The sequence below is a fragment of the Lissotriton helveticus genome, chromosome 4_1 (genome assembly GCF_964261635.1).
Source record: "Lissotriton helveticus chromosome 4_1, aLisHel1.1, whole genome shotgun sequence".
Lineage (NCBI taxonomy): Eukaryota > Metazoa > Chordata > Amphibia > Caudata > Salamandridae > Lissotriton > Lissotriton helveticus.
The window spans coordinates 1,687,017,347-1,687,038,723 of NC_136063.1; the positions used below are offsets into that span (position 1 = coordinate 1,687,017,347).

General features: G+C 48.6%; 1 protein-coding gene across 2 annotated transcripts in view; it reads left to right on the top strand.

Annotated features, from left to right (window-relative positions):
• The window catches only part of LOC144829326 (protein AF-10-like), a 1,339,974-nt gene that overhangs the window by 1,022,146 nt on the left and 296,451 nt on the right, over positions 1–21,377 (top strand). For both annotated transcript variants that reach the window (XM_078688368.1, XM_078688367.1), the window contains exon 10: positions 8,965–9,028. In XM_078688368.1, coding sequence (XP_078544494.1) covers positions 8,965–9,028 — 64 coding nt within the window. The remainder of the gene's footprint in view (positions 1–8,964; positions 9,029–21,377) is intronic.

Sequence of the window (21,377 nt, forward strand, 5' to 3'; positions counted from 1 at the left end):
TTAACCTATACCAAAAAGAATAAGATCTGGTAATACAAGCTGCTTTACACTCCTTCTGGACTAAGCCTGAAGGCTGCTCTCTACCGCTATCACTTAGAGAGCTTTCTAAGGTTGCCTACAACCACTAAAATCACCTTAAGGGTTGTCTGGATTAGTGCAGGGTGCTACATTTGCATAATTAAGCACCATATACTATGCCAACCTCCTACAATAGGTCTTGCCAAATAAAGCTAAAGCTGTCTGTAGCGGAGACCTAAGAACAAAAGTGGTTCATGCTTAACTCTTTCACATAGTCATGCTTTCACCAATTTTAACAAAAGCCATTCTCTTTAATTGTCTTAGCTTATCTCTGCTCCCCGTGATTTTTTAGGTCTCGCTGAGTCAGGGCGCATGTGCTGCTCGGAGAGACATTTAGAAGCTGTTTGGGAAGTGCTCCCAAAGCTGCGACCAGCTTGCTGGAATGCGCATAAGGATGCGCGCGCATCCCTTGCGTGTTTTAGCGTGTCATCGCGAACACTTTCGCTTTCACAGCTATCGTGATCGCGATCACTTTCGTGGCCAATGCTTGTTTGTAGAAGTTTGCACAGTCGCTGTCCGACGAGATTATTGCAAGCATCCCACCCAGCACTCTCCTTTTCTCACTAAGACAACTGTTCAGCACTTGTAACTCCAATGTTGCATTCGGGAGCGTTTGCAGTAAATACTTTCATATGGGTCACATATGTGCATCTTTGTACAGTGGCTTATCTCAGGTGACTCGGGTTTGTACATGCACCTACTTCACTTTGGTATTGCTATGCACTTCAGAGTTGGCCTGTACCCTCACTTTTGGCCGCATACAGTTAAGTTTGGGTTCGTGGACTGATGTGCAGAACAACTGCACTCTCACCATCAGCAACTGTTTATTTTTGGTTCCATTCATTTTCCCAGAGGTACCTTTCAGAAACATCCATGGGTGGAACAAGCGTAGAATCCCAGCAGGACTATCGGCACGACTTCGGGTGAAGCGCGAAGACAGCTGGGGGACTTCAAATTATAGCAGAAAGGAAAAAAATACACACTGACCGATCTCCCGCCAAGCACATATTTCTGCAGCCAATTGTATTTACCTTAACATATTGGAATGACACAACAGAGCCAAAGGAGCTGGAGGAGACTTCCGAAACCTGATCAACTACGTGGAAACCTACCACTCTCGGGGCTTCCAGAGCACTGACCCTACTTCTGCCCATGCTGCATTGTAAAGAAGGTTGGAAACAGGAGGCTGCATTTTAATTTCTCATAGTAATAGTGCACACAAAACCCCTGCACGCTGGTCTTATTAAACTCCGGAGATGCAGCATTCCAGACAAATCCAATTCCGAGCATGAGAGAGGCACTGCAAGGATTAATGGCTGGCATGCATGCAGATTCACGGGCAGCAAGTCACCTCTTGATCCCCAAACTGCACTCGCTTCTCTTGGAACAAGGCAAGTTCCACTTCCACTTCCACCTTCACCTGTCTGAGGTCAGCTATTAAGGTATGGAGGGACTGGACCACGCAAAGAGATGAGGGGCAGGGAAAACAGGGGGAGATAGGAAAAACAGGAAATGACAAGCATCCTGCTGTGAAAGTTACAATGAAGCCATAATCGTCAAACGCTCGCAGCATCTTTCATCATATTTTGTATGGAGAGCTGCACCAAGATTTCAATGTCTGTGCTCAGTGGGCTGCTACGGAAATGGCATCCTGTGAAATACATCAAGGCTATACATACATGCCTGTCTGTTTTCAAAAGGGCATTATGATTCTGAGAAAAGGGTTTCGCCTTATCACTGCATAATTTATTTTAGGAAGGGGTGACTGAGCAATGGATGCCAGGGCATCTGCGCTGATTTGTGTGGGCTTTACATGCTCTTCAAGCCTCCTAGTGACTGCACTGCCTTCACAAGAACACTTGACAACTGCTCCATTGAATAAAGTTATCCTAAGACACCTAACGGTCCTTCCTCAACGGGGTTTCACACTGAGCAGCAGGAAAGAGCACCCTGGGGAAGTCTCCGATTTTAGTTGGTTCTCGCGTCTGAAGTGAATGGCGACTAATGTAACCGTGATTGTTCTATTGTTTTTAAATCATAACATCTTAAGATATTTAAATCACCTCCAAATAGGGCTTTCTGCACAGCAGCAAGAATAAAGCACACACCTTTTTAAAGTTACAAAAATACTTTCTAGATCAATTCTGAGACCAAGTGATGGGGCATGAATGGTGAGAGAATTTAAAAAACATTCAAGAGGATAGACAGTGTGCTGTGGAAAACACGACAACGCTGTAAAACAGCGTGACCATTATTACGTAGATATTTTTATAGAACCATTGCCTGCTTCCCTGCTCTACAAAAGCAACAGAAAAGTGGTGCGCATACATGTTTCGGCCTTCAGCACGGCAGTGTGTAGGAGAGTGTTTGTTGATGTAATGGTGAATAACGCACACTACAGAGTACGGAGGTGTGGCTGGCTAAAACACACGCCTACCATTTGATGAAGGAGCTTTAATTCTAACAGAGAGAATATGACATGTGGCAAACGAGCTTAAAGGGCACAGACAGCCACTCAAAACCATTCATGCAAGAGGAAGGAGTTTTGGTGGGCACCTGCCCAAAGAAGTCCACTTTACATGTGAAAAGGAGTTCCGTTGATCAGCATCACCTGGTTCAATCAATCAATCAGTGACACTTGTAGAGCGCGCTACATACCCGTAGGGTCTCAAGGCGCTGGGGGGGGGGGGGGGGGGGGGGCGCTACTGCTCGAACAGCCAGGTCTTCAGCTTCTTCCTGAAGGAGAGGTGGTCTTGGGTCAGGCGCAGGTCGGGAGGGAGGGAGTTCCAGGTCTTGGCGGCCAGGTAGGAGAAGGACCTTCCTCCTGTAGTCGCTCTTCGGATGCGGGGGACGGCGGCGAGGGCGTGGTTGGCTGATCGGAGGTGGCGTTTGGGAGCGTAGAAGTTGACTCGGCTGTTGAGGTAGCTCGGGCCTCGGTCGTGTAGGGCTTTGTGTGCGTGGGTGAGGAGGCGGAAGGTGATTCTTTTGTTGACGGGGAGCCAGTGAAGGTCTCTCAGATGTCCGGAGATGTGGCTGGTTCGTGGGATGTCGAGGATGAGTCTGGCTGAGGCGTTCTGGATCCGCTGGAGTCTCTTCTGGAGCTTGGCGGTGGTACCGGCGTATAGGGCGTTGCCGTAGTCCAGACGGCTGGTGACGAGGGCCTGGGTGACGGTCTTCCTGGTCTCGGTGGGGATCCACCAGAAGATCTTCCGTAGCATGCGTAGGATGTTGAAGCACGCCGAGGAGACGTTGTTAACTTGCCTGGTCATGGAGAGGGAGGAGTCCAGGATGAAGCCCAGGTTGCGTGCATGGTCTGTCGGTTTGGGTGCGGTGCCCAGGGCGGGAGGCCACCAGGAGTCGTCCCAGGCGGAGGGTGAGGAGCCCAGGATGAGGATCTCCGTCTTGTCTGAGTTCAGTTTCAGGCGGCTGATCGTCATCCACTCGGCTACCTCTTTCATCCCTTCGTGCAGGTTGGCTCTGGCGGCGGCGGGGTCGCTGGTCAGGGAGAGGATCAGCTGGGTGTCGTCGGCGTAGGAGATTATGCTGAGGTTGTGTTTGCGTACGATGGCCGCGAGGGGGCTCATGTAGACGTTGAAGAGGGTGGGGCTCAGAGATGATCCTTGGGGGACGCCGCAGATGACTTCGGAGGCCTCTGACTTGTACGGTGGTAGGCGGACTCTCTGTGTTCTTCCGTCGAGGAAGGAGATGATCCATTCCAGAGCCTTCTCCTGAATTCCGACGTTGCTGAGGCGCTGCACTAGGGTGCGGTGGCAGACAGTGTCGAATGCCGCGGAGAGGTCCAGGAGGATGAGGGCCGCTGTTTCTCCATTGTCCATCAGGGCTCGGATGTCATCGGTGGCGGCGATGAGGGCGGTCTCGGTGCTGTGGTTGGCTCGGAAGCCGGACTGTGAGGGGTCGAGGGATCCGTTCGTCTCGAGGAAGGCGGCCATCTGCTTGTTGACGGTCTTCTCGATGACTTTGGCTGGAAACGGGAGAAGCGAGATGGGGCGGTAATTCTTGAGGTCGGTGGGGTCCGCTGTTGGTTTCTTGAGTAGAGCGCTGAGTTCGGCGTGTTTCCAGCTCTCCGGGAAGATGGTGGTGTCGAAGGATGTGTTGATGATGTCTCGCAGGTGGGGTGCGATGACAGCGTCGGCCTTGTTGAAGACGTGGTGAGGGCAGGGGTCAGTCGGTGATCCGGAGTGGATGGAGTTCATTGTGCGGATGGTGTCTTCGGTGCTGATCGGGGTCCAGGCGTGGAGGATGGTGGTGGGGGGTGGTTGTTCGGTCAAGGTGTGCGTTGGTTGGTTGTTGAAGCTGCTGTGTATGTCCGTGATCTTGTTGTGGAAGTATGAAGCGAGGGAGTTGCAGAGGTCTTGCGATGGGGTGACGTTGTTGTTTCCTGCGCTGGGGTTGGAAAGCTCTTTCACGATGTTGAAGAGTTCCTTGCAGTTGTGTGCGTTGTTGTCCAACCGGTCCTTAAATGCTGTTTTCTTGGCGGCGCGGATCAGCTGGTGGTGTTTCCGGGTGGCAAGTTTGTAGGAGGTCCTGTTGTCCGGTGTCGGTTCCCTTTTCCAGACTTTCTCGAGGGCTCGGCAGTTCTTCTTGGAGCTCTTGAGTTCGTTGGTGAACCATGGGGCCTTCTTGCTGCCGGGTCTGCTAGGCGGGGTCCTCAGAGGGGCGAGTTCGTCCGCGCAGTTGCTGATCCACTCCGTGAGGTTGTCGGCGGCCTGGCTGGGGTTCGCTGAGCTGGCAGGAGGGTGCTGGCTCAGGGAGGTGGCGAGCTGGTCTGCTGTGATCTTGTTCCAGCTTCTGCGGGCGGCCTGTTGCTGGTGTTGGTGGGTCGTCGTTCTCTTGAAGGTGAAGTGGACGCAACTGTGGTCCGTCCATTGAAGCTCTGTGGCGTGGCTGAACTCGATGTCTGTGCTGGAAGAGAAGACAGCGTCGAGGGTGTGTCCGGCGAGGTGGGTGGGGGTGGACACCAGTTGCTTGAGTCCAAGGTTGGCGAGGTTGTCGAGCAGGGTGGTGGTGTTGCGGTCGTTGTTGTTCTCCAGATGGAAGTTGAGGTCTCCCAGGAGGATGTAGTCAGCGGAGGGGAGGGCATGCGGGCTGACGAAGTTGGCGATGTCCTCGCTGAATTGTGTGCGTGGTCCAGGGGGTCGGTAGATCAGTGTGCCTCTGAGGGTGGTGTTCGGGTTGGTGTGGATCTGGAAGTGCAGGTGTTCGGCGCTGGTCAGGGTGTTGTCGGTGCTGGTCGTGAGACGGATGGTGTTCCTGTGGATGATGGCGATGCCTCCTCCCATCTGGTTGGCGTTTCGGTCCCTCCGGACGATCTTGTAGCCCTCTGGGATGGCGATGGCGATGTCGGGAGCTGAAGAGGCGTTCATCCAGGTCTCCGTGAGGAAGGCAACGTCAGGGGCTGTGGCGTCTAGGAGGTTCCAGAGTTCGGATCCTCGTCACGTCATATGCTGACGACACACAACTTGTCGTCACCATTGATAAAAAGTGTTCGGACGCAGCTTGGCGTTTCCGGACCTGTCTTTCTGATGTTTTTCTATGGTTGAATACAAATCACTTGAGGTGTAACAGTGCAAAGACTGAAATCATACCGTTAGGAAAAAATCTATCCTTCTGCCCGAAGGATTGGTGGCCCCTAGGATCAGAGGCCCCACCTAGTGCAGCATCTTCCGCGCGGAACCTGGGCGTGCAATTTGATTCTTCCCTTTCCTTCGACGATCATGTCAGGATCACTGCTGGTCGATGCTTCGGACTTATCAAATCGTTAAAGAAATTCTTTGACTTCCTCCCCATTGCAGCTAGAAAATCAGTCGCGGTAGCTTTAATCCTCTCCCGACTTGATTACTGCAATGGCCTAATGGTGGGAGTGAAAAAGTCCACCTTGAGGAAGCTTCAGAGTATACAACACGCAGCCGCCAGATTGGTCCTGAAACTCCCCAGGAGGTCATCTGCCTCAGCTGCATTAAATTCTTTACACTGGTTACCACTCCATAAAAGAATTCTTTTTAAACTTTTACTTACCGTTTTTAAAGCTCTGAAGGGCACAGGGCCTCATTACCTTCAAAAACGCTTCACCTTTTACAACCCCTCACGATGTCTGAGATCCTCTGGAACAAATCTCATAATGATTCCCAGGTTCAAGTACAAGACTAGGGGTGGGAAAACCTTTACCTTTTTGGCAGCAAGGGCATGGAACAACTTACCCGTCAACCTTAGACTAACTGAAAAAGAGAGTAAATTCAGAAAACTCCTTAAGACTTGGGTATATCAACAACCTGACAACTCTGTATTGGCAGCCATTTAGTTCCAGACCCTCACCACTTATCATCGATCACTTATCTACTTCATGCTTGCACAGCGCCAAGATGCTCCTCCCGGAGCGATAGTTCGCGCTTTATAAAAACCCATAAATATCAAATATCAAGATGGCGTGTCTGTGGACGGAGCGGGTGTTGATCAGGATGCACTTGAGGTGGGTGCTGCTGGAGTTCGACTTGGCGGGTGTTGGTGCGAGGCAGGTCCGGGTGCAGGAGAACTTGCAGGCGTGGCAGCTGAAGGGTCCCTGGGTGCGTCGTGGTGTGGCTTGGTGGCACTCTGGGCGTCGGCCGGTGTTGAGTGCGCTGAGGGTGGCGGCTGAGTACGTCCTGCGGGTCGGTCGGGATCGTCGAGGTCCAGGGGTCCTGGCCCTGGGCGCGGTCCAGGCGCGGACGGGCGCAGACGGGCTTACCTTTGGCGCGCCTTCGGCGCACAATCGGCGCGCCCGCTGCGCGTCAACGCTGCGCGTTCGCACGGTCGCCATTTAAGGCGAAGTGCGCGGGTGGGCGGAGCAGCTGGGAGGCGGGAGCGGGGAGGGTACAGAATAGAAAAAGGGCGGGGAAAAGCGGCGTTGGCGGGAAGGGAGGGCGGAGGGCGACGGGCAACAAGGAAGGAAAGGCAAAACACGGGGAAAAAGATTAAAACAAAACAGGCACAAGTATTCGCAAAAACAAGGGAGAAATCAGATTAAAACAAGCAGGCACAAATTCTCGTCAAAACAAGGGCAAAAACAACCGCAGCGGCGGCACCCGGCAAACGAGGCAGCAGCGAGGCACAGGCAGGCAAGGGGCACACGCAGCAGCTGGTGGCCGTGCGGCGCGGGGGTGTCCCACAAGTGGGTGGTTGAGAAAGTTTAAGTAGCCATAACAGACGTGCTTTGGTATTTTCCACGTAAGCCCTAAAGATTGCAATTGTGACATGTTTGTTACCGTCATATCCTTCCAGTGCTTTCAAAAATATAAACTTTGCTCTTTTACAGGCACTGTCATTCATACCGTACCAACTAACAAGACATGTTGTTCCTTGCCTCCCCCTCTTACACGACAACAATGCCTACAACTCTTCCTTTCCCATCCCCAGGGTACACAACTACACTTACTGGAAATAGCTTAATTATGTGCATCAAATCAAAATAAAAAAATATATACTTTTATTTGATTTCATTAAAATCATAAAAGGGTGGACGTACCACCAAAAATCCACATTTTAAAACTGCAAGTTAAATAGAGACAAGAGTTGTAGGAGGGTGAAAAGACAAGAGGTTTGAAGCTAAATCGTGTCAACAGGCGGTAAATTAAGAAATTAAAACATTTTTATGCTTCCTTTTTCCAAGAGTTAGTAACATAATTAAGCCGTCCTGGACAGTTAGCTGCTAATACATTAAAAAATGATATGATCAGAGCAAATAAATAGCTGTGTACAATTATTTTCACGCTGCTTGTGTTAAATCGCTACTTTTGTCCAGTTTTTTTGTCGCCATTTTCCAAAAGTTTATGGCTCTACAGGATAATTGAATAGACGTGCCTCCGAGGCATTTTATAACTGCCGCTCTGCATGTCCTTATTTGTGCGTTTCTTAGTGCCTCTCGCAAAACAGATTTCCTGATTACTAGTAGTGCGGGGCAGATACATAGGAGGTGCAACAAAGGCTCGTCCCCGTGTCCACATAGCCGGCATTCTTTAGTTGGCCATGTGTGTTTCCATTTGGGGTTGGGTCCTTCGTTATGTGCAACAGATGCAGTAACGCTGTGCCCCTAAAAAGCCATGCAGCTCAGATGCATACTTTCTTACAAAGTTGAAACTGGATCCCAATTACTTGCATTTCAGCCCAAAACAACATGGCTACACTACTGCACACTTTTAAAAACAGTTGCTGAGAGCTTGCGTTGTCATCTAGAAATTGAACGCACATGTCCTTCTGAAGCAACACACCCTGACTGTTTTTCTAGGACCCTTTAACACACAGATTTGAAGTCCCATTCAGAGACTCAAGCTTGTGGATAACCGCAAAGATGCAGTTTTGCCCTGAAGGAGGACGTTCTCAATTTGCCGTAGTGTACTATGTGCACTCAACACCTTTCTTTTCAGCAGCGGCACAGCCACCCGGATAATGTGCTGCATGGCTACACACTCATAAGATCAACAAGCATTGGCATAGTCAATATGTCTTGCTTTTGGGACCTTATAAGTATTTAGTTATGCAGCACAATATCCTTGGTGCAACAACATCAACTGTTGCATGGCTAAACACTTATAAGGTCCCAAAGGTGAGTCCTATTGGCTATGCCAATGCTTGTTTCATCTGTTGTTTTGACGTGTTGTAATATGAATTGCTGCCACCTTGAAAACAGATGCATTTGTAAGAAAAACGTTGATGTTAAATTCGGTATGTTGTTGTTTATGACAGATGTAAAGGTATACAGAGCCTAATGGAATACCGCGTTTCCATTTATGGAGAAGAGGTAGCCATAAATAAAATATTTCTTCTTACTATCGAATGAACAAAACATTGCAGCTTGAAAACTGATGATTAAAGCAATTGGTTGTATTATTGTAGGAATTTTGTCTGGGGAGTTAAGCTTCAAAAATGGATCTTGTGATTTACCCAATCTCTTGTCACAGTAAGTATGTTTATTTAATTTTGCTAATTATATTTGAACAATACATTGTTGTGCCTTTGTTATGCCATTGATGTATGTGAATTTGATATTTATCCATACACTCTTGCTGAATGGCCGTGTGGAATAATCTGCATCTCTTTTCTTGATAGAACTGATTATTGTTGTCTTAGTAGCAACATACATTCAAATTTTTTTGGCGAGCAAATTGATGATGGAATCACCTTGAGGAATGTCCAAACCCCCAGGGCCAGACCATCACCCAGTCTCTGAGGTGCTCTCCTTGTAAGACCTAAAATGGGAGCACTCCCTGTCCTCTTCCCTCCTTAGAATACGTCAAAAAACGGGTCTTAGTATCCAGCATACATTCTTGTGCTCAAACCTCTTCCTAAACTGACCTTTCCAAGGGCCAGTTCACCTCAACAGGTGGCAGTGGTCTTCGAGGAGTACATGAATCGGTGGATGGTTCTTTGAAGTCTTCTCGAGGAAGATCCTTCACAGAGCCTATAGCTCAAGCTCACTCTGACAGCAAATACCTATGTACACAGTTCTGGGCCACATCTAGGGGATTTAACTTTGTGTTCTGTGGACCAGCTAAGAGCTCCTGTATAAGTCTTCTAGAAATGGCAACAGTTAAGTTGGCAGTGAAGGTCCTTGTCCCACCACATTCAGGTGAAGAAGACCCAAGTTAATATTATTTTTTTAAACACATTTTATTAGGTTATTTTGCAAAATGTTGGGGTCGCAGCACCACACTGGCCAAAGAGAAGTAATTTGAATTTGTATCAATAACCATATTTCTAATATATAACAATACCTACCAAACATGTAGGTTTCATAAACGAAGAACCTACAAAGAGGTTCCAGTCTCCATATTCGTACAAGTGGTACAAACGTCATAGGGTGCCACATTAAAGATATGCATACACATTTTTTAAAACTCTCTCTCAATGGGGATATACCAATGCATAAAAGAAAAAAACCCACAGCGAAACAGTTTCAGGGGTCCGACTCAGGCTGGGGGGAAGGTCGGTACCACGATAGTCCGCTCATCTAGTCCAGATTTTGCAGAGTTTTGCTGGGCATCCTCGGGCCTCTGAAACGGCAATCTCAGCCCCCATACATTTGTCTAGTTCAGTTTTCTATTTGCCCAAGGTCGAGGGTGATGTTGCCTTCTACATTTGCGCAATTTCTCTCTTGGCCACTGCGAGTGCTAAAAACAGGAGGTGTTGCTTATAACTATCCCCCCTATTTCCTCTGTGGAGTGTAATAAGAAAAGGCAGGGATCGAGCGGGAGATCCCATGACATCACCTCATGGAAACACGAACGAATTCTGCACCAGAACGGCTGTAACTCCGAGCAGCTTCAGACTGTGTGTAGGAATGACCCCTCCACCACACCTCGGGCACACAGAGAACTGAATAACACCCATCCGCCATAGACGTACCCTAGTGTAAAATGCGCGTTGTGGGTATTTTAATTGGGTAAGCCGAAAGCACATGGACACCACCGCACCCCTGGGGCTGGCGATAGCTTCGGCCCAATCATCATCGATGAGTTCAGGTATGTCTGCTTGCCATGCAAGCCTTGTCTTGTCCAGTGTGGTGGGTGTATGTGTTGTTCGAGTCTGATAGACCTGTTTGATCTTGTGAAGTCCTAGGCCCCCTGTAAGCAGTCGCCCTTCCAAGGGTTGAAACTCAGGAAGGGATTCTAATGTGTGGATCTGGGGTTGAATTGTGTGTCGGAGCTGAAGGACAGATCCAAGTTTTAACTGACAACACAACTATCATGCACTATTTGAACAAGTAGTGGGAGTTTGGGTCAGTTCCCCTTTGTTAGAAAACCAGAGACGTCTGGCCTCAGGTTATAGATAATGGAGTTAGTCTGTCAGCAGCTCTTACAGCAGGGAAGGAGAATCAGACTGCCAACTTCCTCAGCAGACTTCTCTTTTAAAATTATAATTTGACGTTTGCTCAGAGGTGATCTATCCGGTGTTTGACATGTAAGACTTTGCTCAGGTTGACCTTCCTGTGACAAGCTCCAAATGAAGTGTTCCTCCTGTTGCCGGAGGCAGCATCCTTTACATGCTTTTCTAGGGAGTGCCCCGATCTTCACTGGTTGTATGATCTGCATTGTGCCTTTTCATTGTTTCTTTTTCTCTGGAGAGTAAATCAAAATTTCAGAATACACTAAAGTCCAGTGATTCTAGTATTTTCTGACTGTGCCAGGTAACTCATTGCCTGTTGTTAAGACATATGTATACATCATGGAAAGATGTTCCCAGGATTATGATGTGTATATATAAATTATAGGACACATGCACATCTGTATGTGAGGGAAGCTAGCATGGGTTCTACGTCAACACTTCTGAGGGATTTATGAGAGATTGAACTGGACACCACAAGACCAAAACCTCATCCTAACCCCATTATTGCTAATGATATATTTAATAGCTGGCTAGAGTCCTCGCTCTCCACCATTCTTCCAAAAGAAGAGACACTGATCAAAACCGGCACTAACAGAAATTCCTGGTACTCCCCCGAACTCCGAAACTTAAGCAAAAATGCAAAGTATTGGAAAGGAAGTGGAGAAAAGACTTCTCAATTAGCAATAAAGCTAAATATAGAGAAGCCATTAAACACTATAAATCAGAAATAAAATATGTACAAAGTCGCTATTATCAAGATAAAATCACATCGGCGGCATATTCTACGCAAGAAATGTTCCTTATTGCTAAATCACTTTTGATTTGTGCAATTCATCAGGACCTTAAAGAGTAGCTATCTACACGCTGTGTAGGGCGGGAGTTCTACCTACCACAGGATACTGGGGGTCAGACAAGGGGTCCTGCCACTTCTTAGTGGAAACCATACAGGGATGACAAAAAGGGGGGCGAGAGGAAGGTAACAGTGAGTAGTGTCATCAACCTGGTCCACATTATCATGGTTCATCTGGCTAGAGCAAGTTTGTGATTAATTTAAATAAACCTAGCCAAGGATCAGGATAGGGGAGGTAAATAAAGGTGTACTAAAAACAACATAGACTTAGACTAGTTCTGATAGTGACGCAATAAAAACTTTAAAAATTAGTATGGATGAGAAAGGTCTGCAAGTCTCACCCTACTAAGGTAAAGTGTTGGCATCAAAGGTCTTCTCCCGTGCTGAGCACCTCGAATGTAGGCACCCTAGGAAGGGGAGGCAAAAACAGGGTCATGGCTGTACCATCCATTGTAGGTCAACCGCTCCCAATCAAAGCAAACCCCTCCCAAGGAGGTTAACTGGTAGAGGGGGTGTGTGTCTGAAAAAAACAGTAGTCACTGCCAACACTCCAGTTAGTCAAACAGCCAAAAACAAGCCGCAGTCGTATTACTGTGGCTCATGAAGTAAGTACGCGGCAAGCCAGTATCCGCCAGCATTGTAGGGTACCCAGGTCGAACCCAACACAAAACTCGTCAGTATCCCGCAATAAACCGTGACCCACTGTTTGTAGAAGGCGGGGGTGCTCAACTGGGTATGAATGCTAACCACAGCGGTCTAACAAGAGCACCCCATCAGCGGTGCATTTCGGGATCGGGCTGCCTCGATCGGGTACGGCTCACTCATCAGGTATACACCTATACACAGATACCCCCAGCTCTAAACTCACCTGTCCGCTTGACGGACGCCACCTCTAGACCTACCCACACGTCAGGGAGTCGAACAGAAGCTGGAGCGGTGTCATCGACGTTTCCCTGTGCTTTTACGTATTTTGCTGTGCTTCCTCGTAATCTCTGGTCACGTGCGGGGGGTTTCTTGAGGAGACACGTATGCGTCATGGGCAGGGCAGAGATAGTGTTTCCTGTTGGTGCAATGTAAATGTAAATTGATACTTGTATAGCGCACTACTCACCCGCAAGGGTCTCAAGGGGCTTGAACGAATACCGCTGTGGAACCCATCCTGGCTTTCCTTGTGAGGTGTCCACTCCTGGGAACCCCCAAGATGGAGGCCAGGCATCCTTAGCGTTGTGGGGGCCGTTGTGGAGATTAAGCAAGCTATTGCCCAGAGTTGCAGAGTGGGACTCCATGATTGGAATAGGCACCGAGGCGAGAATTATCAGGTCCGTGGAATTTTGAGCCCAAGACCTGCCAAGGCGGGGAATTGAACCCTGGTCCCGGGCTAGACCTCTGCATCAGGGTCTGCCGCTCTAACCATTAAGCAACACTTCTCCACAATGGGGCTTAGTGTGCTCGAAGCGGCGGCCATATTGGAGTGTTTGGTTGCGAAATAAGGCAACATGTTGCTACTGACAACCACTGCCTACACGGATGTAAGGTTGGGCAGTTTAGGGTCTGTGTAGTTAGTTAATGTTACTAATCCATTGTTTCAAAATGCTAACTCAGCCTAAATCCAGGGCTGGAAAAAAACGGTCAGCAGTTTAAAGTATGTATAGTAGAGTAATGTTATAAACCCGTGGTTTCAAGTTGTTAACCCAGCCTAAATCCAGTGTTGGAAGTCTATTCCCGGTGAGTCAACTAGTAAGTAGGGGAGCCTTCCAAAGTGTGATCAGGGCGAAAGTTATGAACCATAGCGTTACTTATTAAGGCAACCATATTGTCCGTGGGCAATGTAGACCAAGAAGTGTTGGCGAATCCAGGTCAGCCCAAGGTGAGTAATGTATAACTCATGGTGCCTGGAATTATGTGTACACTTCCCAGATGTCCTTGCATTGGAAGGTGGGGTCTCCCACTGCGTAGCCAGTATGGAAATAAGCCAATATTGAATGCAGTGTTTGGTAAGCCAATGGTGTAAATGCATATGAACATCAAGGTACCCTTGCTAAGGATCCCCATGGAATGCAGTCATTAAGACCATCTATGTCAGTAGCCATCAAGAATGCCTTAGACGATAAAGATACAAGAGGCTTCTGGAATCTGGTTAAAACTGGAAAACCCGAGGGTAGGCCTGCCTTTGAGCGAAACATTGGGGAGGAAGTTTGGCGAGCCCATTTTAAAGCTTTATATTCCAGTTCACAAAAAAATGGATCCAGTGAGATAAGGATAATGGCTAGCACTCACATTTTTGATTTCCCTGGAGTTATACCTCCTTGCACATTTACCGAGGTATTAGCGGCCTTGATTAAAGTATCATCTAACAAAGCTCCTGGAATCGACAGGATCCCGGTGACCTTTATAGAAATGAACAGGTAGTGTAGGTTCCATACTTTCAGACCCTTTTTAATGCTATCCTTCATGGCATGTCACTCCCCCCCCCCCCCCTAACTTGGGCAGGGGCTGAGATTATTCCTATTTACAAAAAAGATTCCCCCTTATAACCGGCAAATTATAGGCCGATTAGCCTCATTGATGTAGCGCAGAAGATTTTTGCACAAGTTTTATTGGGAAGACTCCAGGAATAGATGGAAGACTCCAATATTTTAACTCCCCTACAAGCAGGCTTCAGACCCAAAACCTCAACCATAGATCAGTTATTTAGACATCAACTGATCTATTGGAAAAACATAGTACTGGAGGGAGGTAGTCTCTACCTTACATTTGTGGACCTTAAATCTGCGTTTGATACGGTAGATCGCGACCAGCTGTGGGGCCTATTGTCCGACATGGAAGCCCCAACATACCTTTGCCAACAGCTCAAACGCCTCCACGAGGGATTTTTTGCTAGGGTGAGGTTTGGCAAGAAAGGGGTATTAACAGCTCCTTTCCCGGTTGAAAAGGAGGTGAGACAGGACTGTGTCCTTGCACCAACCCTTTTCTCACTCTTCCTAAATGGGCTAATTATGGATCTTCTTGCCGTCAAGGATATGGACTCCCCAAGACTTGCTAACCGCAATATACCTGCTCTAATGTTTGCGAATGACACCCTGCTCCTTTCTAAAACACCTATGGGGATGCAGCGTGTCTTAGAGGAGTTTAGGTTGTTTTGTAAGTAGCAGAATTTGGAAATTAATATAAAGAAAACGAAGTATATGGTCTTCCATGCTGACTCTTCAAATTGCCCACACCCCAAAATGGAATATGGGCCCCTGGAAAGGGTACCCATATTCGATTACCTGGGTCTTACCTTAAACGATAAAATGGGGTGGGGCCAACAAATTAATAAGGCAATTCTTAAGCTAATTCAGGCCGCCGGGGGGATTTTAAAAGTTCATAGGAACTGCACCGTAAAGGTTATAAGCCCACCGGTAGAAATATATAAGGTACAAGCAAGGGGGGCATCAATGTATGGTGCTGAACTCTGGGTCCACCGTTCCGCTAATGTCCTAACTGCGACAGAAAATAACTTTATAAGACAGCTTTTGTGTTTACCCAAAAGTACCCCTTTAGTACCCTTAAGGATGGACTTGGGTATTATTTCCATTGCAGACTTGATCGCCTTCCGTCCACTCCTCTACTGGCAACGGCTGTGGAGTACGCCAGAGCTAGGATATTATAGGGAGGAACTAAAGGCTATTATGTCTGCTTTCGGGGCAGGGAGCATCCCGTGGCTGTCTTTTATTAGGAATGCATTCCGTGCAATAGGGAGGGATGACCTATGGTCGGCACCAGAGGAGACATGCCCAGCCATCTCAAAAAATTCTTTAGCAACTGCCTTGAAAGAACATGAATTGGCATGTATTTTGCAGACAGCAGATTCTTCTAGCCTGACTTCTGATTTTCTGGATGCAAAACACCATTACAATATGGAGTTGATGTTGGATTCTATCCAACCACCGGCAGCAAAGAAATTGTATCTGCTATTCTGATAGATACATCTGCCGTGTGGATTCCTCACCTTGTGAATATACCCCTTGCGTCAGCAACATTCGGAATTTTTTCTTTGTAGCACGCCGGCGTGGACGACGTCACAGGAGCACGGCATCGCGCGCGAATCTGTCTGACGTCACCGACTCCTTATTAGACCCACGTCGGCGTGATGACGTCAGTTACCTTTTTTCCGCGTCGTCGACGCTAACGGTTTCTGGGATCTTCTGCAATACTTTGTATCTTCTACTAGTTATGGTATTACTATTTCATCGTTATTTACTCCTTCTTCGTCGAGAATGTCGTCGAGGAAGACAGGATTCAAGCAATGTGGGTCTTGCGCTCGTATGATGTCGATCACCGTTCCTCATAACAATTGCTTATGGTGTCTTGGATCGGACCACGATGTTAAAAACTGTCGATCCTGCTTCAAGATGAATCCTAAGGCGTTACGAGAACGTGAAGTAAAACTTCTTCTTGCGAAGGTAAAGGGAAGAGAGACTGGGAGATCTTCGAGGTAGACGTCGAGACGCTCGAAGTCGAGACAGAAGTCACGTTCGAAGTCGAGGTCGGCTTCGAGGTCAAGGTCCAGAGCGAGGTCGAGGTCGAGATCCAGAGAGAGGTCGAGGTCTGGATCCAAGTCGGCTTCGGGTCATGCTTCGAGCTCCTCAAAGAGGAAGCACAAGAGGAGAAAAAACAGCTCCAGACATCATTCTGGGAAGGAGTCTTCGGATTCGAAGAAAAAGTCTCGTAAACATCACAAGGACTTTGTATCTCCTTCTCCCCTGCAGTCTATCGAAGGTTCCCCGGTTCCGGAACAAGAACCGGATCCGGTGTCACACCATTCTTCGGAGCATGAAGATGAAGAGGAAGTTCCTCGAAGCTCCGACTCCGGTAGAAGCCCCTGTAGATCAAGATGGTCAGAATATACCGATGTGGGAGCAACCTCCTCCAGAACATCCTGTAGATTCGTACCCTCCCTTTCCTGTTGCAGGACAGGACCCCTCGCATTTCCTTAATGCGATGTTTGGAGTTTATTCGAGAGCAATGTACCCCACTGGTGCACCGACCGGTCCCATGGGTCCATTGTCTTTCAACTTGGGCATTCCTCAAAGTTACGCCCCAGCTCCTTTTATGCCGTTTTGCCGGCGCCTTACACACCTTGGCTCGGTACGGCTCCACCGAGGTCATCGACTCCGCATACGGCTTCGCCGACTCCGGATCGACCTCGTAATTTGGATCGAGGTGCCACGCCGGTCCGTGAGTCTCATCCTCCAACTGCCCCGGCTCCTCGTTCGACGTCGGATCCGGCTCCGTCGGAGTCGTTACCGGATCCATCGACTTCGGTTCGTATGGAATGGTCGAGACGCAGGGCTCAGCGTCTCTTGGAGGAAAAGAGGTATGAAGATTCTGATGTTGAAGAAGGTGAGCTTCTAGATCAAGGGGACTGTTTTGAAGACCTACATAGTGCTAGTGGTCTGGAACTATCTCCTGAGTGGGGTTACCATCTGTTTCTGATGTACCATCTAAGGACGTGGCACCCTACCATGTTGTTATTAGAAAGGCTGCAGATCTACTCAATCTGACCTTACCTACTGTTGAGTACAAACCTAACATCCTCACAGAGGTTTTACACTCTCCTTCTTCTATTATAGAGCCTACACTTCCATTTACTGAGGCTTTAACTGAACCGATAATGGAGGTCTGGAAGAGACCGTTGACTGCTCCTGCTGTTTCAAGGTCTGTGGCAAGACGCTACAGGGTGGCACCTGGTGACCCCGAGTTTCTCTCTTCACATCCTTCACCAGAGAGTCTAGTGGTACAGGCCGCTTGTTCCAACAGGTCTGCAGGTTATTTTCCTCAGGTGCCAGCCGACAAGGACTCTAAAAAGTTGGATCAGTCTGCAAAGAAGATTTTCTCCTCGGGTAGCATGGCTCTAAAATCTACTAATGCTACTTGCCTTTTGGGGAGATATGTTCATGCATTGATGGACTCTGTGAAGCAGTTGTCATCTAAGCTTCCAGAGGATGATAGAAAAAACTTTAATCAAGTAGTCTCTGATACTCAAGCTGCAGCCCGCTTGGTAATTCAGAGTGGCATGGACACAGCAGACTCTGTTGCCAGGATTATGGGCTCTACTGTTGCCACCAGAAGGGCAGCATGGCTGAAATCCTCCGATTTCTCTGCAGATGTACAATCCACGTTGTTGGACTTGCCTTTTGATGGGACAGGCCTTTTTGGGAAGAAGGCGGATGTGGCTTTGGAAAGATTCAAAGATAGCCGTGCTACTGCAAGATCTTTGGGTCTCCAGACAAGAGGTTCTACCACTAAGAAGTTTAGAGGGTTTGTTAGATCCTCTTTTCTTCCCTTCAGACAAGGCCAGCAACAACAGCAGCAAAACCCTCTGTACAAATCTTATAGAGGTAGACAGAAGGGTCGTGGACGTGGTCGTCAAGTCTCCTCTTCCTCTACTTCCTCCAATAATACCCAACCCCCACCTACATCTGGAAAGCAGCCCTAGATCCACCATTCTGGATCATGTGGGTCCGGTAGGGGGTCGGCTTACTCATTTTCTACGGGATTGGGAATCGGTTACATCAGATCTTTGGGTTCTCAATCTCGTAGAGAATGGGTATGCACTTCCTTTTCAGGAGTTCCCTCCCAATTACCCTCCTTGCCAAGGTTATTGTTCGGAGGATCATCTTCTTCTCCTGCAGGAAGAAGTCCTGGCACTGTTCCGAAAAGGTGCGATAGAGGTGGTTCCAGAGCAGGAAAGGGGTCAGGGGTGCTACTCCCGGTATTTCCTGATACCCAAGAAGGATGGCAGACTTCGGCCAATCCTGGACCTCAGGATTTTGAACCTCTATCTCAAACAGGAGAAGTTCAAAATGCTCACACTTGCACAGGTTCTTCAAGCGCTGATTGAAGAAGACTGGATGGTGTCGATCGACTTGCAGGATGCGTATTTTCACATCCCAATCCTGAAGTTGCACAGGAAGTATCTCCGTTTTACGGTGGGATCGCAACACTACCAGTTTGTGGTCCTTCCTTTTGGGCTTACTACTGCGCCTCGAGTTTTCACCAAGGTGATGGCAGTGGTGGCTGCGCATCTCAGAAGATCGGGGATACCTGTGTTCCCCTATCTGGACGGTTGGCTGATCAAAGCGGAGTCGCCGGAGATTGTGCTTCATCATCTGCAAGAGGCAACTCAGTTGTTGCACAGGTTGGGTTTTTCGATAAATGTACCCAAGTCTCACCTGGTGCCCTCCCAGCGCAACCTGTTCATAGGTGCGGTACTGGACACTACTGTATGTCGTGCATTCCCTCCACCTCAAAGGATTCACGACATACAGGAAATGATTCCTTTATTCTACAATGGAGCGGTTGTTCCAGTCCTGAAGGTCCTTCGTCTGCTCGGTCTGATGGCTTCTTGCATTCTGTTGGTCAACCATGCAAGCTGGCACATGAGGGCACTCCAGTGGTGCCTCCGCAGGCAGTGGTATCAGCACAATGGAGATCTCAGGGAGTCAGTGGAGATCTCAGGGAGTCAGTGAGGATCTCCAGAGAAACTGCAGCGGATCTGTCTTGGTGGGGCGTGGAAGGCAATCTGTCTCAAGGAAAGCCTTTTCAACTTCCTCCATCAGTGGCCACAGTGATAACGGATGCATCCACTCTCGGGTGGGGTGCTCATCTGGGGGACCTGGAGGTCAAAGGGCTTTGGTCTCCAGAGGAAAGGTTGCTTCATATCAACCTTCTAGAATTGCGGGCGATACGTTTGGCGCTCAAGGCCTTCCTCCCTTCCCTTCGCGGTCAGTCAGTTCAAGTCCTGACGGACAACACGACCGCGATGTGGTACATCAACAAACAGGGAGGGGTAGGGTCGCAGTGTCTCTGCAGAGAGGCTCTGCGTCTCTGGTCCTGGGTTCAGGATCATCAGATTTGTCTGATGGCAAATCATCTGGCCGGAGTTCTGAACGTTCGTGCAGACAGTCTGTCGGCAGTTCTCTGCCGACCACGAGTGGAGGCTCCATCCGGAGGTGGTTCACGACATCTTTCAGATGTGGGGGGACTCCTCGGGTGGACCTGTTCGCCACTCGCGAGAATGCTCACTGCCTGTCATTCTGCAGTCTCCAGATTCCGATGCAAGGAGCTTTGGGGGACGCGTTTCAGTTGAGTTGGAAAGATCATCTCCTTTACGCGTTTCCTCCCATACCCTTGTTTCCTCGGGTTCTGAGGAAGATTCGCCAGGACCGGGCCCAAGTCATATTGGTCGCCCTGGATTGGCCAAGAAGGGTGTGGTACACAGACCTTCTCCACCTCTCCTCTCACCCGCCGCTCCGTCTCCCTCTCAGGGCAGACCTCCTCTCTCAGATGGAGGGGCAGGTTCTACACCCCCACCTCCAGACATTACACCTTCATGCCTGGAGATTGAACGGGGCAACTTGAATTCTTTTTCTCTCCCTCACGATGTGGTGGATGTCATTCTTTCTGCCAGGCGTGACTCCACTAAGTCCATTTATTCATATAGGTGGTCTAAATTTGTCTCTTGGTGTAGGGAGAGAGATGTTGACCCTTTGAAGGCTCATTTGTCTGACATTTTGCAGTTTGCTCTTTCTTTGGCGCAGCAAGGATTTGCTGTTACCACGGTCAAGGGGTATCTTTCAGCTTTGTCGGCTTTTCTCTGTTTGCCGGATCAGCCTTCTCTTTTTAAGTCTCCAGTGGTTTTAAGATTTTTGAAGGGTCTCACTAATAGATTCCCTCCTACTCCTTTTGTTGTTCCTCATTGGGATTTGAATCTTGTGTTAACCTATTTGATTGGTTCCCCCTTCGAACCCTTACACAAGTGTCCCATGAGGCTTTTGTTTTTCAAGATGGTCTTCTTAGTAGCAATCACCTCGGCAAGGAGGGTGAGTGAGCTTCAGGCTCTTAGTTCCAAACCCCCGTTCCTGACCATTCATGCTGAAAGACTGGTTCTTAGGACCAGGGCTGCGTTTCTGCCTAAGGTGGTAACTCCCTTCCATCTAGGACAATCCATTACCCTTCCTACCTTCTATCCTCCCCCTCACCCGTCTAAGGAGGAAGAGAGACTACACCTTCTGGACCCTAAGAGGGCGGTGTCTTTTTATCTGGACAGAACTAAAGACTTCCGGATGGATGACAAGCTGTTTATTGGTTTTGCTGGGTGCAAGAAGGGCAGAGCGATGCACAAGCGCACACTTTCCAGGTGGATAATCCTGTGCATCAAGATTTGCTACTCCCTGGCGGGTAAGGACCCTCCTGAGCGTATTAGAGCACATTCAACTAGAGCAAAGTCCGCAACATCTGCTTTGTCTAGAGGTGTTCCTGTTGAGGACATTTGCAGGGCTGCGACTTGGGCCTCCCTCCAGACTTTCGCGAAGCATTACTGCTTGGATTCCGAGGTGAGGAGGGAAGGCCACTTCACGCGCTCTGTTCTCCAAGATGGTATAGCAGAGTGGTCACCCTCCTCCGGGAGTGGGGACTGCTGTGGGACTCTATTCACAAGGTGAGGAATCCACACAGCAGATGTATCTATCAGAAGAACAAGTTACTTACCTTCGGTAACGCTTTTTCTGGTAGATACAATATCTGCCTG